Raw genomic sequence first — 18054 nt, 5'->3', positions numbered from 1 at the left:
TGTCAATCATTTTGCTCATTCTCACAGTGTTGTATCTGAAGTGTATCATTGAGGTTATGATTGTCATAATGTTTGTCAGTTGAGGGCGCGATTGCGACACTGTTGAATTTGACAGCCACAGGAACAAACAGTGCTGCTCTTTTGCTCGGTTTTGGTCTCAAAATGATCTTTTGTAGGCGGGGTTTTGGAATGAGGGGGCGTGGCTAATTCAACGGCTCAGTCATGTGAAAGCTTCAGAACACTAAAATCGCTTACAGCACCTTTCATTTGTTCACTTTAAAAAAAATCGTTTTAAAGATTTTGTTTACATTTTTTTTTAATTTGGTTGAGACCGAAGTGTGTGCTCAGAGTTTTGTCGTATTGACAAAACAAAACGAAGCAAAACAAAACAAAACTCCCTTACCCAGCACAAAACAAGAACTTTTCTCCTACAGGCACCAATGACTGATCAAACATAAACATTGTCTAGATCATCATACAAACTAAAAGCATCTATGTGAAACACTGGGAAAATTAAACCAACACAGAGCAAATTAAAGTGCTTCTGGAGCCTATAAAGAGAATTGGCAATGTATCTCATTTCTGTTAGAAATTCCTGTAAAGCTTCAGCAACTGAAAAAACAGGCACAAAAATCATGAAAAAAAGAGGAACAAACAATCTATAAGCTTTGAAAACGGGCAAAATTGAAACAGATAAACCCACTTTTCAAACAAAACAAACATGTAAAAGGTGTTGTTTAAAATGAAACTCAGTAGGACTTGTTTTTAGAAATCTTTGCTCTATATCAAACAAATAACAGTCAGTGTTTGATATATTCGCAAATACTGTATCAAAACATAATTCATTTAGCTGAAGTAGAGGTGTGTGCTGAGAGTACATCTCGTAATGCTACTCACAGGCAGTGGACCACGGTACGACCTTCCCCACACTCCCTCTGCCACTTCTGCACACTGGCTAGCAGGTTGAGGAAGGCCTTTTTGGAGTCAGGTACGTCACGATATGCCGACCAGCGCAGGAACTGGAACTGGCACACGACCAGCTGACCCTCCTGCAGCTTTGCATGGATAAGACAAGGGAGAGGAGAGGTCGCGATCAGTAATGCATCACCAGCTGCGCATTTGGGCTTGTTTATGAATGTGTACAGTAGAGTAGGGCTGTTCCCTATGCTGAGGTCTCAGCAGTGCCAAGTCAGCAGTGTTTTGGTTGTGATGAATGAGCCTACTTGGGTAAGAGAGAAACAAAAAAGACCCTGGTACATGCCTGCTCTGGCTCAAAACACAGATGGAATTAATATACAGCCCTGAGGCACACCCCGAAACTGCCTGTGGGTTGCTGGGAGAAAGTGACTGCACTGACCATAGCTGAACAATATGAACATCTTTAAAACATTGGACACTACGATTCTTCCGCTTTGTAAACAACTGACAGGGCACACACAGCAAAATAGATGCCAGTCTAACTATGATGTTTTATTTATTAAGTCCTAATATAACCCTGCTAAAAACAGCTTAAAACAGCCTAACTTGGTTTGTTGGTCTAAGCTGGTTTAAGCTAGTCTAGCTGGTCTACCAGCCAAAATGTGAGTAAAACTTAATTCACATTTGAATAACACATTCACACATGCACCCTCATTCACAAACATGCCTATCCATACACTTCCTTAATTCTTGTAGTGCCAGCAATGTCATTTCCACTCTCAATCCCCTTAGCTTCTAATGTTCCACAGACAAACTGCAAGCCAGAGCAATTTAAACAATATGGCATCCGTAAAAGGTACATCTAGCAGAGAGAAAAATGTAGATGTCAATTAGGCAGACAACACTGCTATCAGACATTCACAGAGCAAAACAGAACAAAATTAGCCTTTACACTAATGACAAGCTGGGGCAAATTGAAAGTCGTAAAAATGACCCTCTGAGGCATGCTCATTAATGTATTTTTCAAATCTGCTGGTTTATGAAAACTTATTTCAGCATCTGTCCTTGCCTGGAAAAGTGGCGCCATATGAAGTGTCATGTGTTGATGGTATGAAAATGGATATTTTGAAATAGCTTTTCCACTGGTCTTTAATTGCTCTTACAGCATTGGCTGACAGATTATATTGGACAAACACTATTTATTATACCACTTTATCTTGTAGTCCATTAAACAGTGATCTGAATGTAACATGGCATAAAGGCCAACAGTGTAATACAAAGTGCTACGAGGAAAGACTCACAGACTTTCAAAGCTTACAACACTGCATACAAGTCCGATTTGTCACACTTTTTAAACTTGTGGCATTAAGCCGACTGTTAAAGGGCACAAAATAATGATCAACCTGTTCCAAGGTATGAAAAATGTATTATAGGAGAATATCATAAAAGCCCGGTGGTTGTTACGCAAGGAATTCTCCCAGGAAATTACTTGGAATCTACAAAGTATTTTTTAGAAAGAAAATTAAGAGGCTCATTTACCACAGCTGGATGACTCTTTATCTAATGTGCACCTTTAGAGCCTTATTAGGATCAAGTCAGTAATCTTTATTTGTAAATGCTTATGTATAGTGTACTTTTGCGTAGTTGCTCAATTAAAGCAAAGGGAGTGAAAACAATGATGATTAAGTGATTAACTTTATATTAACATAAGGTAATCTTAAAGAAACAGTTCACCAAAAAAAGTAAATACTCTCATCATTTACTCACCCTCATGCCATCTAAGATGTGTATGACTTTCTTTCTTCTGCAGAACACAAAGATTTTTAGAAGAATATCTTAGCTCTGTAGGACCACACAATCCATGTGAACAGTGACCAAAACTTTGAAGCTCCAGAAAGCACATAAAGGCAGCATACAAGTAATCCATACTCAATTGGTCTAATCCATGTCTGAATGTGATCCAATGGGTTTTGGGTGAGAACAGACCAAAATATAACTCCTTTTCACTATAAATCTTGGTATCAGCAGTCTCCTTGATGATCATAATTTCAAGCTCTATTACATTTCCTAGCGCCATCTAGCACACAGGCATCAAGCACTAGTAAGTGTAATTGAGCCTGAAATCATGATGGTTCCTGGAGACTGCAATGGCAAGATTTACAGTGAAAAATTTAGTTATATTTTGGTCAAGTTGCAATTATGTGCTTTTTGGTGGTTCAAAGTTTTGATTTCCATCCACTTGCACTTTAGGAACCTACAGAGCTGAGATAATTCTTCTAAAATCTTCACTTGTGTTCTGCAGAATAAAGAAAGTCATACACATCTGGGATGAAATGAGGGTGAGTAAATGATGAGCAAATTTTCATTTCTGGGTGAACTATCCTTTTAATGACTAGCTATGGCATGTGATTACTGGGATGATGTAAAAAAAAAAAAAAAAAAACTTTATATGGAGGAGATTATTATGACTAGTCTGTAAAGAAACTCACTCTTGTCACATTTTTGACCCGGAAAAGACGGGTGATGATGTCCTCATCTGCAGACATAGACAGAAACTCCACTTGCATAGGACCATACTGCTGAAGACCAGGTTCAGGCCAATACTGCACACAAGGCTAGAAAGAAAAAGAAAGATGGAGGGAGATAGATAGAGGAGGAATGAATAAGGGAGACAAATACACAATGCTAAAAATGTCTTTCAAGAAATGTTTTCAATAATTTCTCCAGATTCAAAGAAATGCTTTCTAGAATTATAGTTTCTTAATTGAAAAGTTAGGAAATAAGAGAGAAAGGTTAAAAAAAAAATAAAATAAAATAAAAGGTTCTAAAGGAACCTAGAGGGGGTTCTAGAGAGAAAGGGGTTCTATAGGGAAAGGGATTTCTGAATGGAAAGAGGTTGTTGAGAGAAAAGGTTTCTAGAGGGAAACAGAGTTCTTCAGGAAAAAGGATTTTAGAGGGAAAGGGAGTTTTGAAAGGAATTGGGTTCTAGAGGGATTGGATCTGAAGGAAAAGGGGTTCTGAAGGGAAAATGGTTCTGGTGAGAAAAGGGTTATAGAGGGAAAGGGATTCTGAAAGGAAAATGATTCTGGTGCAAAAGGGGTTGTGGTGGAAAATGAGATCTAGAGGGAGTGGGTTTTGAAGGAAAATGGGTTCTGAAGGGAACATTGTTCTGGTGAGGAAGGGATTCAAGAGGCAAAGAGATCTAAAGGGAAAAGGGTTCTGAAGGAAAAATGGCTCTGATGGGAAAAAGTGTCTAGAGGGAAAGGGGTTCTAGAGGGACATGGAGTTCCGAAGGGAATTCTAGAGAGAGACAGAGTTCTTGACGGAAAAGGGTCCTAGAAAGAGAGGAATCTGAAGGAAAATAGGTTATTGAGGGAATGAGGTTTGGTAGGGAAAATGGTTCTGGTGGAAAAGAGGTTCTAGGGGCAGGGGGGTTGTAGAGGGAATAGGTTTAATTGTTTTTGTTTTTGTCCCATTCAATATATCTACAGTGAATTCAGTTATAGCACATTTCAGCTAATTATAAATGCCTCACAGAAAGTTCAAGATAGTGAGAGGCCAAACCCAAAAATACAATATGAAAAAACAAATATACAATCCAAACAACAGTACTACATTGTCAGAATCAAATTTAAAGAATCTAAAAATGTCGTAAAAAAAATACATAATTTTATACCATGTATTTTATATTCCAAACCTCAAATCCAAAAAATGGATTAGTCTTTAAAAATTTCTTTGTAGCACTTGCTTTTAACATTCATACATATAAAACATAAACAAAGAACTGAACTAAGCGGAGAATCAGTGAGAAAGAACGCAAGAATAGGGAGAACATTAATGACAGTGGAGCAAGCAAGGTGATAAATATTAATACTTATGGACCACAGAGAGCAATCAAGTGAACGAAGAAGAGAGAGAAAGAGAAAATGACAGCGAGACAGACGTTAATCCACCACAGAGAGAAAAATGAACAGAGGGACTGCGAGAGTGACACTGAGTAACTGGCGGCATGTTAGCGCACGTCAAGGCTTTCAGAACGAGCCGTGATCGAGGAGAGCACCGGAACGCTACTCCACAACTCAAAGTCGTATGTAAATGAGTCTTGACTATAAGCTTATGAATACAGAACATTTCATAGGGAGATTAAGAAAAGCAGGGAACAAAATAGCTTAAACGACTTCAAAGAACGGCTGTGATGTAATATGCAACCGATAAAGACGTATTTAGAAAAATGCCCACTGAATTCACAAAAGTCGTTTTCGGAGGCTGTATTTAAGAGGCACTGTGTGGACACTGCAGAAGGATTAAAGGAAAAGTAAAGAGTTCACCCATAAACTATCTATCATTTACTCACCCTCATGTCTTTGTAAACCCATATTAATTTTTTTCTTTGCTGGAACACAAAGGAAAAAAATCAGAAGAATGTACTGGTTGCTCTTTTTTATGCAATTTCCATGAACGGGGACTGGAGCATTCAAACTTCAAAAAGGATGCAAAAGCACCATAAAACTATAATAAAAGCGTTCCATACGACATGTCTGCTGTATTCCAATTCTTCTGAAGCCACACATTAGCTTTGTGTGAGGAACATATCCAAATTTAAGTTCATAGTCACTAAAAATCTTGATATCCGCCCTACAGCAGCTCTCCTTGGCATTCATGAGAAAGTGGTACAATGTACAATTCATTAACAAATTGTTCTTTTGAGCCTGATCTTTCAATTAATCAGTTGATCTGAATTTCAAAACCAGAATAAACGATTCATCCATAAATCAGATATTGCTACTTCTGTCATGAACTGTCATCAACACACCAAGGTGTAACGGACCACATTTATGAAATTTTTATGGTATTTTGCATACTTTTTGTAGCTTGAAAGCTTCCAAAAACTTTCAAGCTTAAAAACTTTAAGAGCAACCAGTACATTCTTCAAATTCTGTGCTCCATGGAAGAAAGAAACTCATACAGGTTTGTAACTTCATAAGAGTGAGTAATTAATCACGGAATTTTACATTATTTTGGGGGGTGAACTATCCCTTTAACCCCATCCCTGTTTCACTCTCGTTTACCCAGGCAGAGTTGGACTGGTTCAGCTGATTCAGCATGACCACAGAGGTGCAGCCGTAGTCAAACACCAGCCTCCAGAAGTCGGACGTCGTGCCAGGTAGCGGGTGGGGGGTTACGATGAAGGCAGCAGGCCGGTGGAAACTGTCCATCAGGGCAGCATTAATATAGTTGTTGCTCTCGCCCTCAGTGGTCACCAGGAATGCCAAGGCCCGGTCCGGTGGGAGAACATCCATGCTTCGGTTCTTCTCCCGGTTTCGTGGTAACAGTGCGATGCTGCACTCCTCAACATCCAGATGTGGTGTCACAGAGTTTAGTGTCTGGGGAAAAAGAGGGACTACATGAAAAATGGATGTTGCAAATATGCTAAACTGCTGAACTATGATTTAAATTATTTAAAAGTACTTAAGACATAACTGACAGCTTTGTGCTCAATCAACTGACAATGGGTGGATGAGTCAAAGAACAATACAAAAAACAATAACCAACAGTAGAAGATCTACAACCCCCCCCCCCCCCCCCCAAAAAAAAACAAATAAACAAACAAACAAACAGCCGAAACCAGCCTTAGCTGGTCAGACTGCTCTGTTTGCTGGTTTTAAAGGGGTTTTGGGTTGTCAGGCTAAGAGACCAGTTGGCTGACCAACAAAGCCTGGGATACCAGATTAAAGTTCTTAAAAAAAAAGAAAAAAGAAAAAATGAATCAAGCAAAACAGCGGCTACAAAGAAAAGTGAAAGAAATAAAACTAAAGGTTAATTGATTTTTGCTGTCACATTTGTGATTATGATGATTTCCATTACACATAAATAGCGTTGTGCATCTGGTGACCGCATATGCGGCCTATCTCTGATGGCAGCTTTTGGATTTAGCTTTAAAAAGTATTTAATTTCTCTCATTCACACTGTAACTGCTATTACTAAACAAAATGCAAAACAAGGCCGACCTCATACTGTACATAATCAACACAGTTCCTATGAGCTCATAAATAAAGTAGTTACATTTCAAACCGAGATGAGGTGTGCATCTGAATCCCTGGAAAACCCAAACGTAAAGAGATTTGCTGTTCTTAAGTACAGCCAAATGAACTAATAACCACAAATTAAGACAAAAGATGATGTCAAGATAAACGTCAGAAATATAGGTGCACGGAACACATGGAAAATTTCCTCCATTAACACCTAATAGCTATAGCACAATCGACACCCTGTAATCCAGATCTACATTTCCCTCGCTTCTATTTCCAAGCCTTAGCAAGAAATCGTCTGTAATTAATGCATTATAATTCACCTGGAATGTAAAGTACGAAAAATACAATACAGAGGTAAGTGCTGCAGAGCGAGGATAGTTTAGTCTCCCTTTGAAAAGTAGCTTCCCTCCGAATCAATAAAAGTATTTTCAGCGACATACAGAATGTGGAGTGGTCCATCTTTTATTTAAATACCTTCACCGGCCTTTTTACTCCCTCAGGAGCTGTGGTGAAATTAAACAAGGCTGACTACAGTTCAGAAAGTGAGTATCACTCTCAGTGGACAACAAATGCAAGCTATTATATATATTATTATACTTTTACCTTAACAATTACACAACACTCTTATTATTTATGTTTGGCAGCTAGTGAATTAAAAATTATTGATTAAAGTTCTGTCATCAATACTCTATTAGTGGTGAGTTCTCATCTATGATGCCCGTACGAGTACTTACAGGTGCATCTCAATAAATTAGAATGTCGTGGAAAAGTTCATTTATTTCAGTAATTCAACTCAAATTGTGAAACTCGTGTATTAAATAAATTCAATGCACACAGACTGAAGTAGTTTAAGTCTTTGGTTCTTTTAATTGTGATGATTTTGGCTCACATTTAACAAAAACCCACCAATTCACGATCTCAAAAAATTAGAATACATCATAAGACCAATAAAAAAAACATTTTTAGTGAATTGTTGGCCTTCTGGAAAGTATGTTCATTGACTGTATATGTACTCAATACTTGGTAGGGGCTCCTTTTGCTTTAATTACTGCCTCAATTCGGCGTGGCATGGAGGTGATCAGTTTGTGGCACTGCTGAGGTGGTATGGAAGCCCAGGTTTCTTTGACAGTGGCCTTCAGCTCATCTGCATTTTTTGGTCTCTTGTTTCTCATTTTCCTCTTGACAATACCCCATAGATTCTCTGTGGGGTTCAGGTCTGGTGAGTTTGCTGGCCAGTCAAGCACACCAACACCATGGTCATTTAACCAACTTTTGGTGCTTTTGGCAGTGTGGGCAGGTGCCAAATCCTGCTGGAAAATGAAATCAGCATCTTTCAGCAGAAGGAAGCATGAAGTGCTCCAAAATTTCTTGGTGAACGAGTGCAGTGACTTTGGTTTTCAAAAACACAATGGACCAACACCAGCAGATGACATTGCACCCCAAATCGTCACAGACTGTGGAAACTTAACACTGGACTTCAAGCAACTTGGGCTATGAGCTTCTCCACCCTTCCTCCAGACTCTAGGACCTTGGTTTCCAAATGAAATACAAAACTTGCTCTCATCTGAAAAGAGGACTTTGGACCACTGGGCAACAGTCCAGTTCTTCTTCTCCTTAGCCCAGGTAAGACGCCTCTGACATTGTCTGTGGTTCAGGAGTGGCTTAACAAGAGGAATACGACAACTGTAGCCAAATTCCTTGACACGTCTGTGTGTGGTGGCTCTTGATGCCTTGACCCCAGCCTCAGTCCATTCCTTGTGAAGTTCACCCAAATTCTTGAATTGATTTTGCTTGACAGTCCTCATAAGGCTGCAGTTCTCTCGGTTGGTTGTGCATCTTTTTCTTCCACACTTTTTCCTTCCACTCAACTTTCTGTTAACATGCTTGGATACAGCACTCTGTGAACAGCCAGCTTCTTTGGCAATGAATGTTTGTGGCTTACCCTCCTTGTGAAGGGTGTCAGTGATTGTCTTCTGGACAACTGTCAGATCAGCAGTCTTCCCCATGATTGTGTAGCCTAGTGAACCAAACTGAGAGACCATTTTGAAGGCTCAGGAAACCTTTGCAGGTGTTTTGAGTTGATTAGCTGATTGGCATGTCACCATATTCTAATTTTTTGAGATAGTGAATTGGTGGGTTTTTGTTAAATGTGAGCCAAAATCATCACAATTAAAAGAACCAAAGACTTAAACTACTTCAGTCTGTGTGCACTGAATTTATTTAATACACGAGTTTCACAATTTGAGTTGAATTACTGAAATAAATTAACTTTTCCACGACATTCTAATTTATTGAGATGCACCTGTAAGTGTGGCATCGTCCACAACAAAATTTAAGTGTGTGAAATGAGCGATTGAAGTTTGTAAAGAGTTTCTAATATTACTTGGTTTATTATTGCTTGTTTTTTCTTTATAAATATGTGCATATGTGTATTGTAGGTGTATGCCCAAATGTTTGTGAATGCATGCAACTGAATGGACCTGCACTATTGCAGGCGTCCTTTATAGTTCTACAGCATCTTTTGTAGTCCTATAGTGTGGCACCAAACAAACAAATGTGTGTGAAATTAGCAACTCTAGGAAGTTTTGAAAGCATTTTCCACATTCTTCTGTTTATTATTGCTTGTTTTTTCCCCCAAATACATCTGTAGGTGTAGAGTACGCCCACATGTTACCAATGTACCTCCAAAATAACCCACATCATTGCAGCCTTGTAAAACCTATGTGGCTATACAATCTGGCCTTGTTTTAGAGTCAAAACGGTTATTTAAATGTCCTCTGAATTGTCTAGCTGCATTGAAAGTCGCTTGTTGAATAAATGTATTCAACAGTATTGATCATTAATCTATGTGAATCGTGTGTCACACTGTGTATAGCTCAGTGTCTTGTTTGACTGCTGCTGTCAAGCTTGCTTTGCTCCACTGAGCAGATTTAGCATTGAATTATAGCATTGTTTGTTCTCTTTGCTTAGATTCAATTTTAAAGCCATGTCACAACTAAATATCTTAATCTCTCTCATGAAAACTGTGTATTTAACTTCAGAAGGTAGAGAAAAAGAGACAGATTGTCTGACGATTATGAAAATGCACAATAAATACAAGTACTGTTTTTGCCCTCTCTCATAAACAACTTATTTTTATCTTTATCAAAGGATTTATCTCCATAAGAAGCTGATCATCCTAAAGACAATACATTAACCTTGTGAGATCCCGCATCCACATGTGGACATTACGTTTTGGTTTCGCTATAGGCTATATTTAATTTAATTTTTTAAAAACCAACTGATATCAGTTCAGGAGACTCTAGGCTGTCATTAAAGGTTAACCTTTCAGCGCACCGAGTCATATGACAAAACAACATGGTGCCAATCTCAGCTGAGTTTGTCTTTCAGAGAAACGGCAACAAAACTACATCTGGTAAGAAACAAGCTTAAGTTTTCACATTAAAACCTGTTTGAGTCAAAAGGGGAGAGTCTCTAGTTTAATCCAATATACCATTTTAACAACTGCATTGATCATCATGAAATGGCACACTGTTACACACTGGACTAACTTTCTATACAAATCCTACATTAACTGTGCATTCTCACATTGAGAATCAATGGACGTATCCAAAAGCTGGAAAATGTTGCTTTTAGAGGATGTACAGTTGTGCTCAAAAGTTTGCATACCCTTGGAGAATTGGTAATATATGTACCATTTTTAAAGAAAACATGAGTGAGCAGGCAAAACACATTTCTTTTATTTCTTATGGGATTCATATTCAACTGTAGGTTATAACAGAATGCCACAATCATAAAACAAAACATGGCAACAAAGAAAAAAAATGAAATGACCCCTGTTCAAAAGTCTGCATACCCTTAGTTCTTAATACTGTGTATTGCCCCCTTTAGCATCAATGACAGCGTGCAGTCTTTTGTAATAGTTGTCTATGAGGCCCCACATTCTTGCTGGTGGTATAACTGCCCATTTGTCTTGGCAAAATGCCTCCAGGTCATGCAAAGTCTTTGGTCGTCTTGCATGAACAACACATCTGAGATCTCCCCAGAGTGGCTTGATGATATTAAGCACTCCAGAACCTTCACCTTTTTCTGCTGTAACCACTGGAGGGTCAACTTGGCCTTGTGCTTAGGGTCATTGTCGTGCTGGAAAGTCAAAGAGCGTCCCATGCTCAGCTTTCATGCAGAAGAATGCAAATTGTCTGCCAGTATTTTCTGATTACATGCTGCATTCATCTTGCCATAAATTTTCACAAGATTCCCGTGCCTTTAGAGCTCACACCCCCCCAAATCATCAGTGAGCCACCACCATGCTTCACAGTGGTGATGGTATTCTTTTCACTATAGGCCTTGTTGACCCCTCTACAAACATAGCGCTTATGGTTGTGACCATAAAGCTCTATTTTGGTTTCGTCACTCCAAATTACAGTGTGCCAGAAGCTGTGAGGCATGTCAAGGTGTTGTCAGCATATTGTAACCAGGCTTTTTTTGTGGCAGTGGCACAGTAAAGGCTTCTTTCTGGCAACTCAACCATGCAGCTCATTTTTGTTCAAGTATCATATTGTGCTCTTTGAAACAACCACACCGTCTTTTTCCAGAGCAGCCTGTATTTCTCCTGAGGTTACCTGTGGGTTTTTCTTTGTATCCCGAACAATTCTTCAGGCAGTTGTGGCTGAAATCTTTCTTGGTCTACCTGAACTTGGCTTGGAATCAAGAGATCCCCGAATCTCACTTCATAATAAGTGATTGAACAGTACTGACTGGCATTTTCAAGGCTTTGGATATCTTTTTATATCCTTTTCCATCTTTGAAAAGTTCCATTACCTTGTTACGCAGGTCTTTTGACAGTTCATTTCTGCTCCCCATGGCTCAATATCTAGCCTGCTCAGTGCATCCACGTGAGAGCTAACAAACTCATTGACTATTTATAGACAGACACTAATTGCAATTTAAAAAGCCACAGGTGTGGGAAATTAACCTTTAATTGCCATTTAAACCTGTGTGCGTCACCTTGTGTGTCTGTAACAAGGCCAAACATTCAAAGGTATGTAAAATTTTGATCAGGGCCATTTGGGTGATTTCTGTTATTACTATTTAAAAAGGAGCCAAACAACTATGTGATAATAAATGGCTTGATATGATCACTATCCTTAAATAGAAAACAGTTTTTTTGCATGATCAGTCATATTTTAAAAATCAATACCAAAATTTCACAATTTCTGCCATGGTATGCAAACTTTTGAGCACAACTGTATATGGAGTTAGAATGAGGAAAAAAAAGGTGCATTTCAAACTGTTCTGAGTCCAGTGAAGACAGACAGCACACCAGAGGTTAAGTCATTCACTAATTAGGGAGCAAGGGAGTATCCTATCTTTTTCCTATGCAGTCTAGTGCATTCACTTCTAACATCTAGTCAAAATTCCAGTTTCATGCAGCAGATGATGTTTGGACCACTCAACATGTTTGGCAGACATCAGACAATGATATTGAGTACATAGATTCAGAATTATATAATGCAAAATTTTATTTTAACATGGTTGGCAGTGATTTGATGATGCTGGCCATTAAATCAGAATTATTTATTCAGCTTTATAGAAAATCAGCTGCAATGTCCATAATGTCTCAAAAGCATGAATAACCAACACTCCTGGACACATCATAAACTATTTGATGAAAAAAAATCTGACTTTCTATAGCTTGAAATAACTTAAAATTTCACAACTTAATCCTGCTGTCCACATATGTGGACATACATTTTTAGGAAAACTATTTGCTCTAGAATTCTATTTTTTTTTTTTTTTTTTGCTTGTTTATTAGGTGCTATTAATTACAAATCAAAATGGGAAATGGAAAACGTACACAGCACTCACACGGGGGTCTCAGGAAGTTAAAAATGACATGACTGTTAAGAGTTGACATGTGAATACTATAAAGGCATCACAATAGCACTATTTTAAGTTACCATTAAAGACCCAATGAAATGGGTGAACACAATTTTCTATCCTGAGTTGATGTATTTTCTACTGAAACAGGAAGTTGGGGTGAGACATAAGGCCTTGTCTTTTAAATAGTCAATAGCCTCTGATTTGTCACAGCAAAACACATACTAAAACAACACTGACATGCTATGCATCAACTTCCAATATGCTCCTAAATAGGAAATTATTTTCATCAATATTTTAGTCAATTTTCCAGAAAAGAAAGACTGTAACTTACTTTCTATTTATTTATCAATTTTAGGAGTGCACTAGCTAATACTACCTCAAAAATAAAAGAAATGGGCTGAAAATCACAAAACTTCTAGGGTCTTTAAAGGCAGGAGAGGTAGAGACCTGAAACTCTTCTCGAAGCTGTGAGGAGTTGCTCTGAGAATCAACCTGAAGCATCTCTTTATAAGCGATGGCGAACTCATTAACCGGGATAGTCGTCTCCCCACACAGGCACGCCTCCAGAATAGCATCGTGAATAAATATGTACTGCTCCTACAGATAAAGAGAATGAAGTTGGGGATGGGGAGAGAAAGATAGAGTGTCAGCGATAAAACAGGTATATAGACAGAGATAGAAAAGAGAACAGTTCAGAACAGGAATGAGTAGAATGAAAAAGAGAGAGAAAGAATATAGTACATAGCGTAAATAGTGGCCAGTGGCCAGTGGCCTTCCTGTTCCATTGTAAACATTAACATACTGTAATTCATCACACGTTTCAAAGTGCACTGAGTGAGCAAGTATATATTGCTCTAAATAAACAAATACTCGCAGGATGTATTTAATTGAAGCATCTAGTTAATAATGACTACTATTATAAACAGTGAAATGACTGTGGGATTTACATAATAAAGTTTGGATATGCAAATATCGGAATATCTAAGCGAAAACACATGCCTCCGCAGATGCGGACAGATGCAACTAAGGCGATTATTGCGTTTTCACCTTTCAACACACACTTTTCACTGCATTCCAAGGCTAAACATCCTGAATATTCATACAAACACCTACTGAGCTTATGACTATGCAAATGCAAGATGTGTCATTTGCTAAGCATACTGCCATATCTGGGTACAGTGAATCATGAGTAAATGTGTGTGTGTGTACCTCTGTCTGGATCATGTTGATGCGCCGTGAGCAGAGGGTCTTCACGCAGTTGTAGATGTCCACCACTCCTTCACACTCTGCCATGTCAAGCATCACATCCAGCACAATATAGCAGCCAGTTCGGCCCGCTCCAACACTAAAGAGGAAGTGATATGGAGAGAGAGAGAAAATGAGATAAAGACAGATAGCAAGAGGTTCATCAAAAATGATTGTGTGGGAAAAAGACAAATGGATTTTCTTTGATGGACTACAGACAATTTGGTCACATTTTGAGGCAGCTGCAAACTCTGTCCACAACTGAAGACAATAGGTTTAGGAACTGAGAACTGGTTAATTTTAAGAACTGGTTCCACTCATTAAAAAAAAAAAAAAAAAAAACAACAATAGAATGATGTTCATGACTAAATGGTTTTGGAACGTGCATTCTTTCGCCCTTATGCATGGATAAAATACCCATACTAAAATACCCAGACAATGTTTCCTGCAACTTTCAAAAGCACTGCAACACCGCTATTGAACCAGCAGCACAAAACATACATTTTGACCAGTGTAATCTGATTCCTGAACAAACGACACTTATGAGCCTGGTATTTTGAATCTACAGTGCAAAACTACAGCATAAACAGTGTAGTCCGATTTCTGAACAAATGACTCTTATGAGCTTGTTATTTTGAATCTACAGTGTGAAACATACAGTGTGACCAATGTAGTCTGATTCCTGAATGAATGACTCTTATGAACTGGTTATTTTGAATCTACTGTGCTGCACAAGACATACAGTATGACCAGCGTAGCCCAATTTCCGAAGAAATTGCTGTTATGAGCAATTTCTTTTTAACTACACAGCAAAACATATAGTGCTATCTACTGAATGAATGACTCTTATCAGCCACATCTTTTTAGTAAATAACTTACTGAACCACAAGTCATTAATTTGGTCATGCCCGACTCGGAATGAACCAAGAATTGTTAATGTGTTATTACAGCTGTTAATTCCCTATTCCCATTAGTGATATTTCATATGTTTGATGACTACTATTATTCTAAAATGTGGAAAATAGTAATAATAAAGAATGAGTATGTGGTTAGTGGGATTAAGTACTAAAATATCTCTGATCACTACTTTGTTCAATTCAACATGACTCTCTCATCTACAAAAAAAACAGACTCCACCTTTGGTTTCTTTTCGCCGTAACCTCCGTTCTCTTTCACCCTCTCACCTTTCCACTGCTGTCTCTACCTCTCTTCCCACACAAAATATTTTCCACCCTTGATGTAAACACTGCCACAGACACACAAAGCTCTACTTTAACAACCTGTCTAGACAACATCTGTCCTCTCTCCTCAAGGCCAGCACGTACTACACCACCCAGCAAAAACACTTGAAAGGGCAGTTTTCAATCAAATCTCTGCCTATCTCTCACAGAACAAGCTGCTGGATGACAATCAGTCAGGCTTCAAAAGTGGACACTCCACCGAGATTGCCCTGCTGTCTGTCGATGAGTCGCTGAGACAGGCGAAAGCTGAATCCAGATCATCCGTCCTGATTCTGCTGGACCTTTCTGCAGCCTTCAACACAGCCAACCATCAGATCTTACTCTCCACCCTCTCTTCGTTGGGCATCACAGGAACTGTGCTTGACTGGTTTAATTCCTGTCTCTCAGGTAGGTCCTTCAAGGTAGCCTGGAGAGGTGAGGTATCCACGCCACATCAGCTACTTACTGGGGTACCTCAGGGTTCAGTGCTTGGGCCACTTCTCTTCTCTATACACACAACATCACTGGGACCCATCATTCAGGCACATGGTTTCTCTTACCACTGCTACGCTGATGACATGCAACTCTACTTGTCTTTCCAGCCCAATGACACCACAGTGACTGCACGAATCTCTGCCTGCCTGGCAGACATCTCAGCCTGGATGAAGGAACACCACCTGCAACTTAACCCAGCCAAGACCGAACTCCTTGTCTTTCCCGCCAACCCTGCTGTTGAACACAACATCACCGTGCAGCTGGGTGCAACTACAGTAACACCTTCCAAAATGGTCAGAAATCTTGGGGTAACCATCGATAACAAACTACATTTCACAGACCACATCTCAAATACCGCAAGATCATGTAGACTTACACTCTACAATATCAGGAAGATAAGACCCTTCCTCTCTGAACATGACACACAACTTCTTGTTCAGTCATTTGTCATAACTAGAGTGGACTACCGTAACGCTCTCATTGCAGGCCTACCTGCATGTGCAATTAGACCCCTGCAAATGTTCCAGAATGCAGCAGCACGTCTGGTCTTTAATCAACCTAAGAGAGTGCATGTTACACCACTCCATGTCTCTCTTCACTGGCTGCTGGTTGATGCACATATCAAGTTCAAGGCTCTGATGCTGGCATAAAGAACAGTCACTGGGTCTGCTCCAGCATGCCTAAAATCATTTCTGTAGAGCTACATGCCCACTAGAAGCCTGCGGTCGGCTAAGGAACATCGCCTTGTTGTACCAAAACACTTTCCCGGACTTTCGGCTTCATCATACCACGTTGGTGGAATGAACTTCCCAACTCCATCCGTGAAGCTGACTCACTTTCTGTCTTCAAAAAAAAACGGCTAAAAACACATCTTTTCCATGAGCACTTAACCAGTCACTAAAAAAAACACTTGTTGCACTTTAATCTGTTTTGAATACTATATTGATGCTAGTGAAACTTTGTAATATGGCACTTTTCATACCACTGTCTCCTTAAGATGATTCGCTTATGCGTTCCTCTTTTGTAAGTCACTTTGGATAAAAGCGTCTGCCAAATGAATAAATGTAAATGTTTCATGCATAGTGCATTATATGGGCAGTTCCCCCACTGTGACATGCAGAGTGCCTTTAAAAGTGTTTCAGGTTAAATCAGTAGCTCCGTACCTGCAGTGAACCACAACAGGTCCAGCATCAGGTGGGGTGGAAGTTTTGACACGGCGAATGAAGGCTAGCAGACCCGTGGCGTGGTACGGGACTCCGTGCTCAGGCCATGATGTAAAGTGAAACTGGCACACTTCGTGCTTGGCGGAGTAGCCCCTCTGAAAGATAAACACAATTTATCACAGTTTTAGGTATCAAATTAATGTGCAGATATATCGAAGGCAGCATGTGAAACTGAATCCTGTACACAGACAGACTGTAAACAGATACTGACCCATATTGCCAACAAGATCCTGTTTTTAATTTTATTTTTCCCCTATTGCCTCTTTTTATTTATTTATATGAACCATGAGAGATAAGACATGTTGACTGATGTTGTTGACTGAGAGCATGAAAAACCATAGAAATTTAAGAGACATTTAGACAATTATCTTTGGGCCAATGAAGTTCATGTTGGTATCAATTAATTTCCAAATTTGGGACATTATAATATTTTTGTTTACTTTTGTATAATTGTACCTGAAACAAACTCGGTTGAGAACCACTGGATTAGAAGAAAAAAGTGAAAAGTGGAGAACCGAATTATGTGTTTTTCCTCATGGCCAAATGAGACGCCATGAGAAACTCAACTCTGATATTAGCAAAAGCGACAGTGAAACAAACACTACTCAGAGCTTCATGATTTCGCTGTATACTGAATGGTGTGTATGTTAACTCAACATGGTATTAGAGAATTCCTATTTTTCTCTCCAGCCACTTTTGAAAGTAAGCAGAGGGATGTGATGAGAGAATGTAAAAAGATTTTGAATTGCAAAAACGAAACTGTCAGCCGTGTCCTATTTGCTTGCTATTTGAATACACAGGAGGAATGCTTCAGTGGCAAGCCTGCCCAATGGTGACAGGGAGAAGCCTGTCCCACAGTCTCATAAACACACGTGAACACAAACACATCATTTCACCCACAGCCCTGTATTTGATTGACAGGGCTGCAGCAAACACAAAACTCACATTAAAGGCTGTTGATATAGCTGCGCCTCCAAAGACCAGAAAACAGGAGGATAAGAGGAGAGGGGGGAGAGGAGGAGGAGGTTAAATCGAGCT

The 18054-nt window shown here is 39.2% G+C and overlaps 1 protein-coding gene across 8 annotated transcripts in view; it reads right to left on the bottom strand.

Annotated features, from left to right (window-relative positions):
• Positions 1–18054, bottom strand: part of LOC127453286 (receptor-type tyrosine-protein phosphatase U) — a 330391-nt gene that overhangs the window by 10496 nt on the left and 301841 nt on the right. For all 8 annotated transcript variants that reach the window (XM_051719543.1, XM_051719544.1, XM_051719545.1 and 5 more), the window contains 6 exons: positions 16957–17111; positions 14043–14178; positions 13281–13430; positions 5988–6302; positions 3408–3533; positions 898–1055 (listed from right to left, as the gene is read on the bottom strand). In XM_051719543.1, the coding sequence (XP_051575503.1) occupies positions 898–1055; positions 3408–3533; positions 5988–6302; positions 13281–13430; positions 14043–14178; positions 16957–17111 (1040 nt within the window). The remainder of the gene's footprint in view (positions 1–897; positions 1056–3407; positions 3534–5987; positions 6303–13280; positions 13431–14042; positions 14179–16956; positions 17112–18054) is intronic.

The sequence above is a fragment of the Myxocyprinus asiaticus genome, chromosome 15 (genome assembly GCF_019703515.2).
Source record: "Myxocyprinus asiaticus isolate MX2 ecotype Aquarium Trade chromosome 15, UBuf_Myxa_2, whole genome shotgun sequence".
Lineage (NCBI taxonomy): Eukaryota > Metazoa > Chordata > Actinopteri > Cypriniformes > Catostomidae > Myxocyprinus > Myxocyprinus asiaticus.
This window is presented reverse-complemented; position numbering and strand designations above follow the sequence as displayed.